Source organism: Bubalus kerabau, chromosome 8 (assembly GCF_029407905.1).
Source record: "Bubalus kerabau isolate K-KA32 ecotype Philippines breed swamp buffalo chromosome 8, PCC_UOA_SB_1v2, whole genome shotgun sequence".
Taxonomy (NCBI): domain Eukaryota; kingdom Metazoa; phylum Chordata; class Mammalia; order Artiodactyla; family Bovidae; genus Bubalus; species Bubalus kerabau.
This window is the reverse complement of record NC_073631.1, coordinates 36,381,596-36,402,696: the sequence shown is the minus strand read 5'-3', so window position 1 is coordinate 36,402,696 and position 21,101 is coordinate 36,381,596. Positions and strand designations below refer to the sequence as shown.

The following is a 21,101-nucleotide window of genomic DNA, read 5'->3' as shown; positions in this document are numbered from 1 at the left end:
TTTCTGCTGTACAATAAGTGAATCAGCTATATGTGCACACATATGCCCTCTTTTTTGGATTTCCTTCCCATTTAGGTCACCACAGAGCATTTGGTAGAGTTCCCTGTGCTATACAGCAGGTTCTCATTAGTTATCTATTTTATACCTAGTAGTGTATATATGTCAATCCCAATCTTCTAATTCACCCCACTCCCTTCCCCGCTTAGTGTCCAAATGTCTGTTCACTATATCTGTGTCTCTATTTCTTCCTTGTAAAAAGGTTCATCTATAACATTTTTCTAGATTTTAAATCCATGTCTCACTCCAAAGGGACAGTGCCTCAAATAATAACAGATTTAGAGACTGTGTTACCTAATAATTGCCTTCAAACACTCAGGGTTGTCCTTAAAGAAATAAGCAGTTTACCAGACACAACCAGAAAGGGTAGAATTTTGAACAATGGGTAACAGAGAGAAAGCAGGTTTCAGCTCCAGACATGGATGAATTTTGTGATATGCAGAGCTGTGCAAAACTGGACTCAGAACAGTCCCCAAGAAGACAACTTTGAAAATCGCTTCTTGGGGTGACTGCAGAGAAAGCTGGATAAAAGAAACTCAGTTCAGTTCCATTGCTCAGTCATGTCTGGCTCTTTGCAACCCCATGGACTGGAGCATGCCAGGCTTCCATGTCCATCACCAACTCTGGAGCTTGCTCAAACTAATGTCCATCGAGTCAGTGATGCCATCCAACCATCTCGTTCTCTTCATCCCCTTCTCCTCCTGCCTTCAACCTTTCCCAGCATCAGGATCTTTTCCAAAGAGTCAGTTCTTCACATCAGGTGGCCAAAGTACTGGGGTTTCAGCTTCAGCACCAGTCCTTCCAATGAATATTCAGGACTGATTTCCCTTAGGATAGACTGGTTGGATGTCCTTGCAGTCCAAGGGATTCTCAAGAGTCTTCTCCAACACCACAGTTCAAAAGCATCAATTCTTCAGTGCTCAACTTTCTTTATAGTCCAGCTCTCACATCCATACATTATTACTGGAAAAGCCATAGCTTTGACTAGATGGACCTTTGTCAGCAAAGTAATGTCTCTGTTTTTTAATATGCAGTCTAGGTTGGTCATAGCTTTTCTTCCAAGGAGTAAGCATCTTTTAATTTCATGGCTGCAGTCACCATCTGCAGTGATTTTGGAGCCCAAGAAAATAAAGTTTGTCACTATTTCCATTGTTTTCCTATCTATTTGTCATGAAATGATGGGACCAGATGCCATGATCTTTGTTTTCTGAATGCTGAGCTTTAAGCCAACTTTTTCACTCTCCTCTTTCACTTTCATCAAGAGGCTCTTTAGTTCTTTGCTTTCTGCCATAAGGGTGGTGTCATCTGCATATCTGAGGTTATTGGTATTTTTCCCAGCAATCTTGATTCCAGCTTCTGCTTCATCCAGCCCAGTGTTTCTCATGGTGTACTCTGCATATAAGTTAAATGAGTAGGGTGACAATATACAGCCTTGACATACTCCTTTCCCTATTTGGAACCAGTCTGTGGTTCCATGTCCAGTTCTAACTGTTGCTTCCTGACCTGCATTCAGATTTCTCAAGAGGCAGGTCAGGTGGTCTGATATTCCCATCTCTTGAACAATTTTCCACAGTTTGTTGTGATCCACATAGTCAAAGGATTTGGCATAATCAATAAAGCAGAAGTAGACATTTTTCTGGAACTTGTTTCCTTTTTCTATGATCCAATGGATGTTAGCAATTTGATCTCTGTTTCCTCTGCCTTTTCTAAATCCAGCTTGAATATCTGGAAGTTTATGGTTCATGTACTGTTGAAGCCTGACTTGGAGAATTTTGAGCATTACTTTGCTAGTGTGCAAGATGAGTGCAATTGTGCAGTAGTTTGAGCATTCTTTGGCATTGCCTTTCTTTGGGATTGGAATGAAAAGTGACCTTTTCCATTCCTGTGGCCACTGCTGAGTTCTCCAAATTTGCTGGCATATTGGGTGCAGCACTTTCACAGCATCATCTTTTAGGATTTGAAATAGCTCAACTGGAATTCCATCACATCTACGGTTAGCTCTGTTCGTAGTGATGCTTCGAACTCAAGGATCCATCCAATGACAAGAGTCACTGATTAATATCTTTCATATGATTACCACATCTGTAAACTTACATACCCAGAGGTTCTGTATATTAATTCTGAGTAGACTTCATTCCTGTTAATGCCTCCCTTGAAAAGCAGGACAGTTGAAGTGTGATAGGAAAGAGCAGGGAGAGGGAGCTAAGGAGAAAAGAAAAGGAAAGAAAATAATACTAGAAAAAGCCTGAGTCCATGAAACTTAGGGGCAATTTCTTCCCTAACTAGAAATTTCTAAATTAAAAGATAATTTTTTTCTTTAAAATAAACTTTTAAAAATAAGTTTGAGAAAAGAAAGGAGAAGAATGGGGTTGGTATGAGAGAAGAGCAGAGAGAGACTTACAGAATGAGAGCCCCATTCTCCATTGTCTGTGAGTTTTACCCACTTGTCAGCGGTGGTGTCCATCTCCTGGCACTGATCATTCTGAATCTGTGGAGTAAACATAAGGGCCCAGTAAAGCTCAGTGAACAGTGTTTTTAATTAGATGTGTCACTCATCACAGGACAGGCTACAAGAGCTTCTTTCAATGTGTAGGAAACAACAGCCACAAGTAATTATCAATAAGTAAACACACCAGATCTCTGGAGCCTGAGTGACAACTGCATGAGTACCTAGTTCTAAGTGAATCTTTCTCATTATTGTAACAAAAAGACAAGCCCATTAAGAAGTCGGAAATTGGGCAAGCAGGAGCAGGCAGAGGACGAGAGGGGAGTTAACGCTGAAAATTCACATAGAGGAGAAAAAGTCATTGCAAAAATGTGAAAGCTTGTGTTCACCATGCAGCCCCAATAGTATAAAAATAAAGTTTATACTATTTAGTATAAACTAGTTTATAGGGCCATTTAAACCTTAAATTAATAAATAAATGAAATCTGCTTTGTTTTCAGTTCCCTAAGACTTAACCCAAATGTGTACATAAGTGGCTATAGCCAAAGTCAAAGACCACGGTTGGTATTTGGGGACAAATGTTGATACTTTATAGCAATTCAAATAAATACAGCTAATATCTTCAGCACCAAACATCTTGTGCTTTCCAGACAACTCTTCTAAAATACCTAGGAGTTGGGACATACCTCTCCAGGTCTACAAAAAGTAAACAGATATCAAAAATGCCTGTGTATTTTTTTTACAGTCTTGACTTCTTGAGGCTATATTTACAGTCTTGACTTCTCCCCGTAGCTCCTGCAATGCAGGAGACCTGGGTTCAATCCCTGGGTCAGGAACATCCCCTGGAGAAGGAAATGGCAACCCACTCCAGTATTCTTGCCTGGAGAATCCCTTGGACAGAGGAGCTTGGCGGGCTACAGTCCATGGGGTTGCAGAGAGTCAGACATGGCTTAGCAAGTGAGCACATAATAGTCAGCATCAAAGTAGGGTTGAAATAATATCTCATCATCTATACTTCCTCCAAAATGGCTATTTCTCTATTCTTTAAATTATTTTTCCACTTCATTCATTCCCCTGACTAATTTCACAAACAGCATTAATATCTTGTCCATAAGAGCTATTTCCTAAAGACTTGACTAACTAGAAAACAGATCCTTTTAACAGCCAAAACCAGAGAAAATCAGCTACTGAGGATATTTGCTTTAACTGAATTTAAGTATCATATTTATATTATAAGCATAATGACAATCAATAAGAATGTTAAGCCATTTTTAAACAGATATAAACCCTTTATATACCTTTTTTGGTCCATATTTGCATAAACTGAAAGCTTTTTTCTCAGTGGATATCATACATCTAGTGTTATTTTGACAGTCTACTAGCATTCTGGAGATCTGAGTCCTCTCGTTAGTCATTCTAAAAGTAACTAGTAAAGGTATAACCTTGGTCCAATCACTTCTTCTGTCTAGGTTTGAGTGTCATCATTTAAAAAAAAAAAAAAGTATGTGTGGAGGGGAGAGCTGAATGAAACTCCCAGACTCCTAACATTAAATACTTTACTGCTTTCAATCTGTAACGTTCACAGGTACATCTGCATCCTTTAATCTTCAGACATTCCCTTTCCATTAACTACTAGCAGGATGGACATAAGGCACTGACTCTCTGAGTCAATAAATTGCAACCTATTAAGCTGAAACATCAACAAAAGAGGAAACATAAACTCACCACCCCTTTTCAGTCCATAACCAGAAGAACAAAGGCATCACTGAGAGGAAGCAATGAGACTTCATGCCTTAAGTTATCTTCACTGACAGCTCTCAAAGGACTTAATAGACAACACAGAACTAAATGTTTATTCAAACAATTATACAATTACCTTGCTTTTTAACTTTATTTTAGTAATATTTCAAAAAATATCCCATGGAATATGGAGTTATTCACTCTGAGAAGTGTCTTGCAAACAAAACGTAACTTAAAAAGCCAATCTGAATATTGCTTAACATCTTAAACTCATCAAAGGATATTAAGAGTAAAGAGGGTCCTTAAAAGGTCTGGTCTACAATCCTCTTTATGAAAAGGAACGTTGAGAGCTGAAAAGTTAGTTGTCCAGTAACACACAACCAGCGACTGCAGAGTTGGGACATGAGCCAGAATCGCTTGACTTTAAATCTTAGGCTCATACATTCACAAAAAATATTTCTTCCTAGCAAACTTTTGATTTAGAAATTTCCATTATCAAGAGCAATATAAATTTGCTTTAGCATTATCAGTACATTTATCCCTGAAATCTGGGCCACAGAAATATTTTACAAGATATTTTCGCAGTTACTTGCACAACACACATACTCTTTTTTTTTTTGGTTTAAGAAGTCAATCGGAGCAAATTTTTCTCAAGCATTTGAGTCACTGCCACAACAAATATTTGCACAATTAGGTACAGTTTACATTAAAATAGCTAAATATTCTTTGTGGTAACAGCCTATTCTGTTAGACTATTATTTTATCCTATAGTCTTTGATGTTATTTAATCTCTTGCCAGAGACATCAACCACCTCATCCCTTGATTTCTTTATATTGTACAAAACTGGGACAACCAGCAAGATACAGTCATTTCTAGTTCTGAAATATCGCCCATGAGTACACTTAAATAATTCAAATATTTAAAATTGAAAAGAGAAGAAAAATATTTTTAAATAAAAACCAAGATTGGTGAAAACATATTTTTAAAGAAAATAGCATCTATCACTATAAAAAAATTAAATGAATCTCAGGAAATATATTCAACACACAAAAAGTCTCAACCAAATGGTCACCTAATGATCATATCCAAAAGGAAAACAACCCGAATGTTATTCTACAAGGAGAGAACTCAGAGGTAAAAAAATAATTATTAACCAGAAAGTATTATAGAAAAAATAAATACTTCTTATCGAAAGCTTCAGTTAACACAAAAACCAAGGCACACAATGAAATGGAAACAAATGATTAAGAGAAATTTTACATGAATGCCCTTTAAAAACTGAATTCTAGAATATAAAAGGCCTTACAAAGAACTCAAAGAAGATGTTGTTGTCCACATATTGGTACTCAAAGAAGACGTAACCTGACTTCTTGAGGCGCACAGCATAGATCAAGGATACTGTGCAGTCATCACGATTGGACTCTATGTAGTTTCCACGAGGGACCCAAGAAGAGCTGTGAAAACAAAACCATTTCATGTTAGCATTCAGAAACCTCTCTGTTCACAAGTTCTATAACTGAGATTTAAAAGCAGTTCTGTCAACAAAGCACAGCAGGGAAGTCTGAAGTGCATGTGGACCCCAAAGGCCAACACCACTGCTTGAAAAAAGGTTCAGGTCTTGTGGTGCATAACTCCCTAAAATCATCGTAAGATTATGCAATTAATGTGCCATGCAGCTGCTGCTTATCACCAAAAATGTGATCACTAGATAGCTGGTCACTAATTCTAGCAGTCTTTGATGGAATTACTCTCAAACAATACCTTAAGTTTTATTTACAAACACATATTGGCAGGGGTGTCCATTTATTATGAGAGAAGAAGTCATCCTAGAAAAAGTCCTTTTAAAGTGACTCTAAATACTTTTTAATGTTTATTTTGTGTTGGGGTATAGTCAATGAACAATGCTGTGATCGTTCCAGGTGAACAGCAAAGGGCCTCAGTTATACATATACATGTATCTTTCTCCCTCAAACTCCCCTTCCCTCCAGGTTGTCACATAACGTTGAGCAGAAAATAAGAGAGAGAGAGAGAGAGAGAGAGAGAGAGAAAGTGGAATCTAAGAAACAAACCACAAAGGGACTTATAGATACAGAGAACAGACTAGTTTTCTGTGGTTGCCAGGGAGGGGGGAGCAGAATAGATGAAGGGGATGAAGGGGTACCAATCTCCAGTTATGAATAAGTCATGAGGTTGTAAAAAAACAAGATAAAGAATATGGTCAATATTGTAATAACTTATTGTGGTGATCGTTTCATAATACATGCCACTGTCAAATCACTATGTAATGCTCCTGAAACTAGCATAATATCAATTTTCTATGCAACTGTTACATTTCAATTGTTTTAAAACAAAAAAAACTACATGATCAGCCAGATGGAAAAAAATAATAAAGTGAACCTAAATAAAATGTAGATCACAGTGTCACAGTACATAGTAGGAGCAAAAGTCTGATAGGAAATTTTATCTAAAAAAGAAAAGATTAAGGAAATATACCAGTGGACAAAAGTTGGATTGTAAATCTAACCATAAGCTAATTCTTAGATTAATCAACAGTGAGTCATGCGTCCACTTCTGGGCCAAGAAAGTTTCCAACCAGACTGTATGACAGCACAACTTAATATCCTCCTCTTTGAATGTAACTTTCCATTTGGATTATAAGAGTGAGATTTTTGGCAAATTCTTTTTACTAACAACAACAAAAAAAAAGACTGAGTCTCAACATGACTCACTAATTGGTACTGGACTTGCCCTTTTCTTTAACAATCCAGTAAACTAAACAACACACACAAGCCACGCTCAGGCACTGACACTAGCCAGTGCAGGACCGAGGGTCTTGACAGCAGGAAAATGCATGAGACAAAGCCCAAGCTGACCCTGACCTCATTCATTCTCAGGACACTTTCCAGACTCTGGCACCGGGAGACAGCTCCCAAGCACAGCGCAGTGGTCTCACTGAGTGGAGAAACAGGGACGAATGTCCGGGGGAAGCGGAAATAACCAGAATTTACAGGCATGAGAAGCAGAGAAAACAGGGGCTCCAGGAGTCCACATGGAGCTTCTCTATAGGCCCAGGCTTGGGGCTGGAATGTGCAGGCCTAGTAGAGAACAGCCACTGCAAAACTAAGTCAAAATCAGAGAGGTCACGTTTATGGGTATTGCAGGATCTCCAGGCCAGCCAGAGAGGAGAAAACTTAATAACCACATTGGACATTCATCTGAGACTCCAGAAGTGCCACATTTTAGGAATAAGGACCATGCCCTAGGGTAGGTATCCACAAACTTTTTCATAAAGGGCCAAAGAGTCCATAACTGGGGCTTTATGAGCCATGTGATCTCTCCTGCAGTACTCCACTAGGCAATTATAGCTCAAAAGCAGCCATAGATAACGCATAAATAAATGAGTACAGCAGTGTTCCAACATAACATTATTTATAAAACAGGAGTAGGCTATAGTGTGCCCTAGAGTAAAGACCATGACCTAGAACTAAGTGTGAAACCAACAAAGAGCCACCTTAAAAAAATTCTAAATACCAGACCTAACGAGACACTCTTCTGGTAAATATGCGGCCTTCCAGACCAAAATCCAACGTCTTTTACACAAAAGAAAAAAATAATCCACATTCTCCACATTGTAACACCCATGATGCCTAAGATACATTAAAAATTTACTAGAAATGCAAAGAAGTGGTAAAATATGACCCTTAATTGACAACAAAGAATGAAAAGAAACAGACAAGTATTTAAGACAGCTTTTAAAAATATAATCAAAAAACATCAAGAGATGAATACAGTAAGTGAAGGCATGAATAATCTCAACTATTTTAAGGGAAATAAGAACTATTTTAAAAACTAAATGGAAAATTCTACAGCTGAAAATTACTATTTGTGAAATTTAAAATTCAATAGATGAGCTTAAGATCAAGTTTGAAACTGCAAAAGAAATAATGATAGAGCAATAGAAACTATGTAATCTGAAGTATAAGAGAAAAAAATGGGGGAAATGGAGTCTCAGTGACTACGGACAATACCAAGTGGCCTAACATACATGTAAATGGAGTTATAGAAGGAAAATAGGGAGAGAAGGCGGCAGAAAAACATTATTGGTGAAAGAATAGCTTTAAAAAATTCCCAAATTTAATAACAATATCAACCTACAAATCCAGGAAGCTCAGTCAACTTCAAGCAGAGTAAAAATACAAAGAAAACCAATGCTTTCTTTGAGTCATGTGTCAACTTCTGGGCCAAAAACGTTTCCAACCAGACTGTATGACAGCACAACTTAATATCCTTCTCTTCAAATTTAATTTTCATCTGGGTTATGAGAGTGAGATTTTTGGTAAATTCTTTGTTTTTACTAACAAAAAAATAATAATAATAAAAGACCGAGACTTCCACATCTCAACATGACTAGCAAAGAAATAGAGAACATATTATAAGCAAAGAAATACAGAACATATAATAAGTAGTCAAGGAAACAATGACACATTACATAAAAGGAAGCTAACAAAGCAAAATACAGCTAATTCTTTTTTTCTTATCACAAACAAGGGAGAGTTCAGAAGGTAATGGAACACCTTTAAAACACAGAAGGATAAAAGTAAAAGTCCAGAGTCCTACGTCCAACAAAATATTCTTCAAAACTGAGGCTAAAGATGTGTTTAGATTTCAAAAAGTTGAGAGAATTTATGAGCAGCAGACCTGCATGAAATGATAAAGAAAATTTTACTAGAACACTTTCTAACACCATACACAAAAATAAACTCAAAATGGATTAAAGATCTAAACATAAGACCAGAAACTATAAAACTCCTAGAGGAGAACATAGGCAAAACACTCTCTGACATACATCACAGCAGGATCCTCTATGACCCACCTCCCAAAATATTGGAAATAAAAGCAAAAATAAACAAATGGGACCTAATTAACCTTAAAAGCTTCTGCACATCAAAGGAAACTATTAGCAAGGTGAAAAGACAGCCTTCAGAATGGGAGAAGATAATAGCAAATGAAGCAACTGACAAACAACTAATCTCGAGAATATACAAGCAACTCCTACAGCTCAACTCCAGAAAAATAAATGACCCAATCAAAAAATGGGCCAAAGAACTAAATAGACATTTCTCCAAAGAAGACATACAGATGGCAAACAAACACATGAAAAGATGCTCAACATCACTCATTATCAGAGAAATGCAAACCAAAACCACTATGAGGTACCATTTCACGCCAGTCAGAATGGCTGCTATCCAAAAGTCCACAAGTAATAAATGCTGGAGAGGGTGTGGAGAAAAGGGAACCCTCTTACACTGTTGGTGGGAATGCAAACTAGTACAGCCACTATGGAGAACAGTGTGGAGATTCCTTAAAAATCTGGAAATAGAACTGCCTTATGATCCAGCAATCCCACTGCTGGGCATACACACTGAGGAAACCAGAAGGGAAAGAGACACGTGTACCCCAATGTTCATCGCAGCACTGTTTATAATAGCCAGGACATGGAAGCAACCTAGATGCCCATCAGCAGATGAATGGATAAGAAAGCAGTGGTACATATACACAATGGAGTATTACTCAGCCATTAAAAAGAATACATTTGAATCAGTTCTAACGAGGTGGATGAAACTGGAGCCTATTATACAGAATGAAGTAAGCCAGAAAGAAAAACACCAATACAGTATACTAACGCATATATATGGAATTTAGAAAGATGGTAACAATAACCCTGTGTACGAGACAGCAAAAGATACACTGATGTATAGAACAGTCTTATGGACTCTGTGGGAGAGGGAGAGGGTGGGAAGATTTGGGAGAATGGCATTGAAACATGTAAAATATCATGTATGAAACGAGTTGCCAGTCCAGGTTCGATGCACGATAGTGGATGCTTGGGGCTGGTGCACTGGGACGACCCAGAGGGATGGAATGGGGAGGGAGGAGGGATGAGGGTTCAGGATGGGGAACACATGTATACCTGTGGCGGATTCATTTTGATATTTGGCAAAACTAATACAATTATGTAAAGTTTAAAAATAAAATAAAATTTAAAAAAAAAAAGAAAAAAAAAAGAAAATTTTACAGATTAAAAAAATAATACTGAACAAACATTTAGAAAATAGGAGAAAAGAGCATCAACAACCGTAAATACATAGATAAAAACATAAAGCTACATTTTTCTCAAGTTTTTAAAAAATTAACTGATTCTTTAAAACACATTTCATTGTATTACAGGGTTTATGATGTGTTCCTAAACGTATGATAATAGCACCAGGATAAGGGCCTAAAGGTAACTATACTGTTGTAAAGCTTTACATTTTATATAAAAGGACAATAACAATACTAATTTTACTTTAAGAATTGTAATTTGTAGCCTTTGCAAGACATCTAAAGATGTAAAAACACTAACTACAACAGAAAACATTGATAAATTGTACTTCTTCAAATTTTAAACTTTTGGTTATTTAAAAACACCCCTGAGAAAATGAGAAAGCAAAAACTGCAGATAAAAGAACTATTTCACACACATATATGTAAATGTGCATGCATATGTGTATAGGTTAAATATTATACAGATTCATGACAAAATTTCCTTCATGTCAAGCATACACAATGAACTACTACAGCTCAATAATCAACTGACCCAAAAACATAACAAATGGATAAATATTTGACACTTAACACATACACCGCTGCCACTACGTCGCTTTAGTCGTGTCCGGCTCTGTGCGGCCCCATAGACAGAAGCCCACCAGGCTCCCCCGTCCCTGGGATTCTCCAGGCAAGAACACTGGAGTGGGTTGCCATTTCCTTCTCCAATGCATGAAAGTGAAAAGTGAAAGTGAAGTTGCTCAGTCGTGTCCGACTCTAGCGACCCCATGGACTGCAGCCTTACAGGCTCCTCCGTCCATGGGATTTTCCAGGCACGAGTACTGGAGTGGGGTGCCATTGCCTTCTCCATAACACATACACACACACCCACAAACATATGGACTATGAACATATGAATAGTGCTCAATACCTTTATAAAGAAGGAAATGCAAAAAAAAAACACAAAGAAATACCATTTCTCATACATACACTAGAAAGACTAAAATAAACCAAGACTTCTGTACAATATTTTACAATGTAAATAACTAGAATTCAAATGCACTGCTAGAGTCTAATGCTACAATCATTTTGAAAATCTCTGACAACTTCTTACAAAGTTCAACACACATCTTCTATATGATCCAAGCAATTAAAAAGAAGTAAAAAGAAAGCAAGATTGGGTGGATAGAAGGAAGGAAGGAAAGAAAAAGGCAGAGGGAGGGAGGAAAGGAGACAAGCTTAGCAGTAATCGACTGAAATTTACACTGAGAAAATGATACTCAATACACTGAAAAATTTCTGCTAATCATTCGATTTCTTTAATGAATAAGCAATTTCAAGTAGAAAAAAAAGCCATGTGAATATCTCCTGCTCACCAAAACAAAGATCTGATGTCTTATAATATCCTGCTGGTACTCTCCTCTAAGAACTCTTTAAAGAATTTAAATTATACACACAAAAAGGTTTCACACGTTATGCAAAGGTACAGTGCTCCTGTGAAATCTTTCATAAGCTGAAATGGTATAAAGCAAAGAAGTAATTACCTTAGGACACAAATTAATTTACAAAATAAACTGTGAGAAAGCAATGATCCCACAGATACAGTTCAAAGTTACGATGACCTGATGCTGAGATGCTGAATGTAGTTCCCAGAAAGAGCTTAGTGGGGCTACTCTCACTGCACAGGGTACAAACTGCCTCTAGGGTAGCTCCATTTGCTGCAAAATCAATGCTACACAGCATTTTTGCCTTTTGCCTTTTTTTTTTTTTTTTTTTAAGTGAAAATCCTCTTTGGATTTCTTTTGGTTAACAAAAACAGGTACCAATGTAGGTCATCCATAAAACTGAAATGACATATTAAACTCTGGAAAAGCAGAGGTTATCTGTGTGTGCATGTATACACACATATATGTATTAATATATGTAGATACATATACAAATGTGTTTGAACTGCACCATTCACTGATACTCAGACGATTTTCACTAAATACACATTACAGTACTATTGAATCCATGGTTGGTTGAATCCACCAGTTGCTGAAGGGAGGATACAAAGGGCCAACTTAAAGTTGTAAGTGTATTTTTAACTTTAAGGAGGTAGGCACTCGCACCCCCATAATGCTGAAGGGTCAACTGCATTTATATGTGTGTACATTTATACACACATACATATAATTTTTCCTCTGGCAGAGGAACCAGAGATCAAATTGCCAACATCCGCTGGATCATGGAAAAAGCAAGAGAGTTCCAGAAAAACATCTATTTCTGCTTTATTGACTATGCCAAAGCCTTTGACTATGTGGATCACAATAAACTGTGGAAAATTTTGAAAGAGATGGGAATACCAGACCACCTGACCTGCTTCTTGAGAAACCTGTATGCAGGTCAGGAAGCAACAGTTAGAACTGGACATGGAACAACAGACTGGTTCCAAATAGGAAAAGGAGTACGTCAAGGCTGTATATGGTCACTCTGCTTATTTAACTTATATGCAGAGTACATCATGAGAAACGCTGGGCTGGAAGAAGCACAAGCTGGAATCAAGATTGCCGGGAGAAATATCAATAACCTCAGATATGCAGATGACACCACCCTTATGGCAGAAAGTAAAGAAGAACTAAAAAGCCTCTTGATGAAAGTGAAAGAGGAGAGTGAAAAGTTGGCTTAAAGCTCAACATTCAGAAAACGAAGATCATGGCATCCGGTCCCATCACTTCATGGGAAATAGATGGGGAAACAGTGGAAACAGTGTCAGACTTTATTTTTTTGGGCTCCAAAATCACTGCAGATGGTGACTGCAGCCATGAAATTAAAAGATGCTTACTCCTTGGAAGGAAAGTTATGACCAACCTAGATAGCATATTAAAAAGCAGAGACATTACTTTGCCAACAAAGGTCTGTCTAGTCAAGGCTATGGTTTTTCCAGTGGTCATGTATGGATGTGAGAGTTGGACTGTGAAGAAAGCTGAGCACTGAAGAATTGATGCTTTTGAGCTGTGGTGTTGGAGAAGACTCTTGAGAGTCCCTTGGACTTCAAGGAGATCCAACTAGTCCATCCTAAAGGAGATCAGTCCTGGGTATTCATTGGAAGGACTGATGCTGAGGCTGAAATTCCAGTACTTTGGCCACCTCATGAGAAGAGTTGACTCATTGGAAAAGACCCTGATGCTGGGAGGGATTGGGGGCAGGAGGAGAAGAGGACGACAGAGGATGAGATGCTGGATGGCATCACCGACTCGATGGACATGAGTTTGAGTGAATTCTGGCAGTTGGTGATGGACAGAGAGGCCTGGCGTGCTGTGATTCATGAGGTCACAAAGAGTCGGACATGACTGAGCGACTGAACTGAACATACAATTTTTATATATATAGTTAGAGAAATAATCCTATTAGTGCTATCTAATATCACGACTCTATATGATGAAATGACCATTATCAGAAGAGTAAAAATGGCCGAGAGAGAGACTGCTAGAAAGCAAGGGGGATGAAGGGAAGGTAGGAAGGAAGGAGGAGCAAACGTATCTACTGTCACAGCTAAATAATTCCCCAACATCTTTAGTTCAGGGTAAAAATGTGAGTCATTTTTTATTTGAATCATTTTAGCTCAGGGGAAAAAATGTGGCCATCCTTGTCAGAAGTTGGCCAGAGGCTGGAAGTTTAATTGTACAAAACACAGGCACATGAAAGGGAATGTTAAATAGTCAAATAAGAAAACAGGAAGGGTGAGAACCCAAAGATAAAAATTCTGTGTTTTTTCAAAACAATTTAACCTTCCTCCAATATTGTCACAGGCAAAGCTATAATCTCCTATTAAAAAGGTGGAAATTAAGTAAAAGTGCTTTCTACCTTAGGTGTTTGGCCCATTCTATGTAGCAGAAAATCATCAAGTGTACAAATCAAGGTTATACATTTTTCCTTTTCAAGGAAAATTTTAAAAATGGAAAATATTCATTAAAATTAGAGAAGAGTTTGTAGAACTACTGGCTTTAATATAGTTATATTAGAAAACTAAGTTGCTTTTCTAATACTTTTATTGTATTTTACATACTATATATTATGTCCTAAGAGCAATTACTTTAACCTCATGAAAATTCCCTGGTGCTTCCCTGGTGGCTCAGATGTTAAAGCAGTGCGGGAGACCTGGGTTCGATCCCTGGGTTGGGAAGATTCCCTGGAGAAGGAAATGGCACCGCACTCCAGTACTCTTGCCTGGAAAATCCCATGGACAGAGGAGCCTGGTAGGCTACAGCCCATGGATTCGCAAAGAGTTGGACACGACTGAGCAACTTCACTTTCTTTCTTTCATGAAAATACAGCTACATAATTCATAAGGACTGTCTAAAAAATATGACTATTTGCAATCAGATTGCCTATAGTGTTTGCTGCAGCAGCACATATGCAGTTAGTTTACCTATAATCCCAATCACCACCAAGGTTATCCTCAACTTCTTTCTGGAAAAGAGCAACTACACCCTCTTCAAGGCTCCTTTGGATCTTACTTGTTACAGCCCTCTGGCCTGCTATCAGAAGGGCCGACCACAGTGTCCATGAATGTTGCGACGTTGGAAAATCCAGCTGGCAATTCATCCCATTCGTCAAATTTGATGCCACTGCCCAAGGAGTAGGTGCCTTCACCACACTTACTGCATACCTGGTTCTTCATTTCTAGATACTCCCCAGAAGCACAGGAGAAAGCTGGAAGGCAAAATGCATAACCCGTTAGTCATCACACGCCCCCCTTCAGTTTCCTCCCTTCATTCCTATCACTAGCATTGTTTTTATAAAGCTCTGATCATGTTACACCCTAATTAAAGTTTTCCAAAGTTTTCCTTATCACCACAGGGACTTCACAGTTTGTCCCCACCCCATTTTACCAGGTTCATCACTTGACCGATTCTCTTCCAACCATAACAAAACTATTATCACTCCCAAAATATTTCATCCTCTTTCTTGTCACTCTAGTCTTTGGAGTTGCTGACCAACCCATGTGCTCACCCTAAAAACTCCTGTTCCTAACTCAAAAATGACCCTCTTTATAACAGAAGACGGGTTCCTGCCCCTCCAGGCAGTCAACTGGGGCTCCACTGTACTCCTACAATACTCTTTTTATAACAGCCTTCCTTAAAGATAGAAAACAGAGATAAATATTACTTATCAACTGATGTGAGACTTCGAGGTTCAAAAAAACAGGTATCATTATTTTTGAATATTAGCTAATTGTACCTGGCTAATACTAAGTGCAAATAAAAGGTTTATCCAAAAAGAGGGGATATATGTATACATGGGCTTCCCAGGTAGTGCTACTGGTAACGAACCCCCTTGTCAATGCAGGAGACATAAGAGATGCAGGTTCAACCCCTGGGTCAGGAAGATCCCCTACAGAAGGGCTTCGCAACCCACTCCAGTATTCTTGCCTGGAGAATCCCATGGACAGAGGAGCTTGGCGGGCTACAGTCCATGCGGTTGCACGACTGAAGCGACTCAGCATGCATGCTGAATACATGCATGTATACATATGGCTGATTCACTTTGCTGTATAGCAGAAACTGACACATCAATATAAAGCAACTGTATTCAAATAAAATATAAAATAAAAATGAAAGAAAAAGGTTGATCCAGTGAGTAACATAAACACAAAGGGGATAACAAGAGGGTAGTGCTTCATGTGTATCAGCTAAACAAGTATCCCCACTCGGAAACCATGAGTCCACATTTTCAATATTCATGACTCTCACCCAGTCATTTCCACAGCCTCCACTTTTTTTTTTTAACTGATGCCAGGCTCTGTGCAAATCCTCAGACGGAACCAGAGACAGAAGCCACAGGCAAAGTGCAGAACAGATGACACAGTTACAGAAAAGACGGCAATTCTTCTGCTGTTATTACTCATTCAGCAAATACAAATCTATGTCCCCCAAATGTGTGGTTCTGTGCTCAGGGCAGTATTAGTGACTCAAACATAGCAAAGAGCTTTCTAATCCTTTAATCAGGATATTAAAGAAACAAGAACAAAATAAAACCTCCAAATTACCTGATGAAGAAAAACAAATCTCCCGACAGTGAAGCAGCAAAACCTCACATTTAGATAGATTTTCCTTTTAGAATACATGGAAATGTGGCAAAAAATAAGAACAAGATAATTTTGAAAAAAAAATTAAAGAATTAGAGCTAAGCATCCTGTATCCTGCATTGAACCTGGACTGGCAATTCGTTTCTTATATGATATTATACATGGATGCTTGGGGCTGGTGCACTGGGATGACCCAGAGGGATGGTATGGGGAGGGATGTGGGAGGGGGGTTCAAGATGGGGAACACGTGTACACCCGTGGTGGATTCATGTTGATGTATGGCAAAACCAATACAACACTGTAAAGTAATTAGCCTCCAATTAAAATAAATAAATTTAAATTACAAAAAAAATAGAATTAGTGCTAAAACCCATATTCATCTACTTACTTATCGAATGAATAAATGCTGTCTTCAAAAAAGTTTAAGATACTGTAAAATGAACTTCTAACCCTCAAATTAGCAGGATATCAGAAAATAAGAAAAGATTAGGCAAAAAGTATTACATGCTGGCTACAAGGTCAAAACTCTCTCGGATCAAGCTGTACCACTTCCAAACTGTGACCTTGAGTGAGGTAGTTCAGGCCTCAGTTTCTGTCTCTGAAAAATCAGATAATAATCATAGTACTTCCCTATGGGGATATACTGAGAAAATACAGTACAAAGTGGTCTGTACAGCATCTTGCATTTAATAAATGCTCACAACATATGGTTGCGATCACTACCAACACAACCAAGAGAGAAATATAGTAATAAAAAAATTTTTATTTTGCTTTGTATGGTTTATAGGTCTTCCAGTAAACTGATAAACAGTATCATAAACCAAGAGCATACATTACACCAAATCAAGAGTCAGCAAGACCAGGAGCTGACTGTGGCTCAGATCATGAACTCCTTATTGCCAAATTCAGACTAAAATTGGAGAAAGTAGGGAAAACCACTAGACCACTCAGGTATGATGTAAATCAAATCCCTAACGATTATACAGTGCAAGTGAGAAATAGATTTAAGGGACTAGATCTGATAGATAGAGTGCCTGATGAACTATGGACAGAGGTCTGTGACACTGTACAGGAGACAAGGAGCAAGACCATACCCAAGGAAAAGAAATGCAAAAAAGCAAAATGGCTGTCTGAAGAGGCCTTACAAATAGCTGTGAAAAGAAGAGAAACGAAAAGCAAAGGAGAAACGGAAAGACATACCCATTTGAATGCAGAGTTCCAAAGAATAACAAGGAGAGATAAGAAAGCCTTCCTCAGCGATCAATGCAAAGAAATAGAGGAAAACAACAGAATGGGAAAGACTAGAGATCTCCAAGAAAATTAGAGATACCAAGGGAACATTTCATGCAAAGATGGGCTTAATAAAGGACAGAAATGGTATGGACCTAACAGAAGGAGAAGACCTTAAGAAGAGGTGGCAAGAATACACAGAAGAACTGTACAAAAGAGATCTTCACGACCCAGATAATCATGATAGTGTGATCACTCACCTAGAGCCAGACATTCTGGAATGTGAAGTCAAGTGGGCGTTAGAAAGCATCACTATGAACAAAGTTAGTGGAGGTGATGGAATTCCAGTTGAAGTTATTTTAAATCCTAAAAGATGATGCTGTGAAAGTGCTGCACCCAAGATGCCAGCAAATTTGGCAAACTCAGCAGTGGCCACAGGACTGGAAAAGGTCTGTTTTCATTCCAATCCCAAAGAAAGGCAATGCCAAAGAATGCTCAAACTACTGCACAATTGCACTCATCTCACACGCTAGTAAAGTAATGCTCAAAATTCTCCAAGCCAGGCTTCAGCAATACGTGAACGGTGAACTCCCAGATGTTCAAGCTAGTTTTAGAAAAGGCAGAGGAACCAGAGATCAAATTTCCAGCATCAGCTGGATCATGGAAAAAGCAAGAGAGTTCCAGAAAAACATCTATTTCTGCTTTATTGACTATGCCAAAGCCTATGACTGTGTGGATCACAATAAACTATGGAAAATTCTGAAAGAGATGGGAATACCAGACCACCTGACCTGCCTCTTGAGAAATCTGTATGCAGGTCAGGAAGCAACAGTTAGAACTGGACACGGAACAAGAGACTGGTTCCAAATCGGGAAAGGAGTATGTCAAGGCTGTATATTGTCACCCTGCTTATTTAACTTATATGCAGAGTACATCATGAGAAATGCTGGGCTGGAGAGGGCACAAGCTGGAATCAAGATTGCCGGGAGAAATATCAATAACCTCAGATATGCAGATGACACCACCCTTATGACAGAAAGTGAAGAAGAACTAAAGAGCCCCTTAATAAAAGTTCAGTTCAGTTCAGTCGCTCAGTCATGTCCGACTCTTTGCGACCCCATGAATCGCAGCATGCCAGGCTTCCCTGTCTATCACCAACTCCCAGAGTTCACTCAAACTCATGTCCATCGAGTTGGTGATGCCATCCAGCATCTCATTCTCTGTCGTTCCCTTCTCTTCCTGCCTCCAATCCCTCCCAGCATCAGGGTCTTTTACAATGAGTCAACTCTTCACATGAGGTGGCCAAAGTACTGGAGTTTCAGCTTCAGCATCAGTCCTTCCAATGAACACCCAGGACTGATCTCCTTTAGGTTGGACTGGTTGGATCTCCTGGCAGTCCAAGGGACTCTCAAGAGTCTTCTCCAACACCACAGTTCAAAAGCATCAATTCTTCAGCGCTCAGCTTTCTTCACAGTCCAACTCTCACATCCATACATAACCACTGGAAAAACCATAGCCTTGAATAGACAGACCTTTGTTGACAAGGTAATGTCTCTGGCTTTTCAATATGCTATCTAGGTTGGTCATAACTTTCCTTCCAAGGAGTAAGCGTCTTTTAATTTCATGGCTGCAATCACCATCTGCAGGGATTTTGGAGCCCCCCAAAAATAAAGTCTGACACTGTTTCCCCATCTATTTCCCATGAAGTGATGGGACCAGATGTCATGATCTTCGTTTTCTGAATGTTGAGCTTTAAGCCAACTTTTTCACTCTCCTCTTTCACTTTCATCAAGAGGCTTTTGAGTTCCTCTTCACTTTCTGCCATAAGGGTGGTGTCATCTGCATATCTGAGGTTATTGATATTTCTCTCGGCAATCTTGATTCCAGCTTGTGCTTCTTCCAGCCCAGCATTTCTCATGATGTACTCTGCATATAAGTTAAATAAGCAGAGCGACAATACTCCTTTTCCTATTTGGAAAGGAAAGAGGAGAGTGAAAAAGTTGGTTTAAAGCTCAACATTCGGAAAACTAAGATCATGGTATCTGGTCCCATCACTTCATGGCAAATAGATGGGGAAACAGTGCAAACAGTGTCAGACTTTATTTTTTTGGGCTCCAAAATCCCTGCAGATAGTGATTGCAGCCATGAAATTAAAAGACGTTTACTCCTTGGAAGGAAAGTTATGACCAACCTAGACAGCATATTCAAAAGCAGAGACATTACTTTGCCAAAAAAGGTCTGTCTAGTCAAGGCTATGGTTTTTCCAGTGGTCATGTATGGATGTGAGAGTTGGACTATAAAGAAAGTTGAACACCGAAGAATTGATGCTTTTGAACTGTGATGTTGCAGAAGACTCTTGAGAGTCCCTTGGACTGCCAGGAGATCCAACCAGCCCATCCTAAAGGCGATTAGTCCTGAATATTCATTGGAAGGACTGGTGTTGAAGCTGAAACTCCAATACTTTGGCCACCTGATGTGAAGAGCTGACTCATTGGAAAAGATCCTGATGCTGGAAAAGATTGAAGGCGGGAGGGGACGGGGAGGACAGTGGATGAGATGGTTGGATGGCATCACCAACTCAATGGACATGAATTTGAGAAAATTCTGGGAGTTGGTGATGGACAAGGCATGGCATGCTGCAGTCCAAGAGGTTGCAAAGAGTCAGACACGACTGAGCAGCTGAACTGAACTGAAGAATCAGCAATCTAGATCTCACAGGCCAAACCTGGCCTGCTGCATGTATTCATAAAGTTTTTTTGAAACACAGTCACAACTATTCACTTATACATTATCTATAGCTACTTTCACATCACAGTGCAGAGATGAATAGCTGTGAGAGAGACTGATTGCATGTCAAGCTGAAAATATGCACTCTCTGATAAAACAAAGTTATCTTTGAAGACAGTTTAGTCTAGTGTCCAAAACTGTACTTTTAACTTAATTAGTAAGAAGTAATTTTTTGATAAGTGGACCTTAGAATCTAAAAAGGAGGTAACTGTTATTCCAAAGAGAACTCATTATCCTTTAAAGTCATTAAGAATATCCTCAACTCTTTCAGAGGTATTTCCTTGTCTAAGGTCAGAAGGAAAACTGAGAGAGAATGTTACTGGTGAATGTGTTGACTATTTATAACATAGTCAGTTCTTTTTACTCATAACAGTCATACAGAGTTATCATGAAAACTACGCTGGCGAATAATGAAACACTGCTCCTGGGGAAATACAGGGTTAGACACCTGGGATTCTCTGGTCACAGTATCTTCATCAACAAATCAATATAGAACCTTGTTTTACATGTTTTTCAGCTGAAAAACATCTTATTTAAAATATATTGCTGCTTCATTAACATTTAACTTATGGCCAAAGGGCACTTCTACTTATACTTGCTGCTGCTGCTAAGTTGCTTCGGTCGTGTCTGACTCTGTGCAATCCCATAGACGATGGCCCACCAGGCTCCCCCGTCCCTGGGATTCT

The 21,101-nt window shown here is 38.8% G+C and overlaps 1 protein-coding gene across 5 annotated transcripts in view; it reads right to left on the bottom strand.

Annotated features, from left to right (window-relative positions):
* ELAPOR2 (endosome-lysosome associated apoptosis and autophagy regulator family member 2) overlaps nucleotides 1–21,101 on the bottom strand; it is a 215,511-nt gene that overhangs the window by 74,587 nt on the left and 119,823 nt on the right. For 3 of the 5 annotated variants that reach the window (XM_055590066.1, XM_055590062.1, XM_055590063.1), the window contains 3 exons: nucleotides 14,828–15,023; nucleotides 5,551–5,698; nucleotides 2,459–2,545 (listed from right to left, as the gene is read on the bottom strand). In XM_055590066.1, coding sequence (XP_055446041.1) covers nucleotides 2,459–2,545; nucleotides 5,551–5,698; nucleotides 14,828–15,023 — 431 coding nt within the window. Of the gene's footprint in view, nucleotides 1–2,458; nucleotides 2,546–5,550; nucleotides 5,699–14,739; nucleotides 15,024–21,101 lie in introns of all 5 variants that reach the window. The other 2 variants (XM_055590064.1, XM_055590065.1) reach the window with 1 other exon arrangement.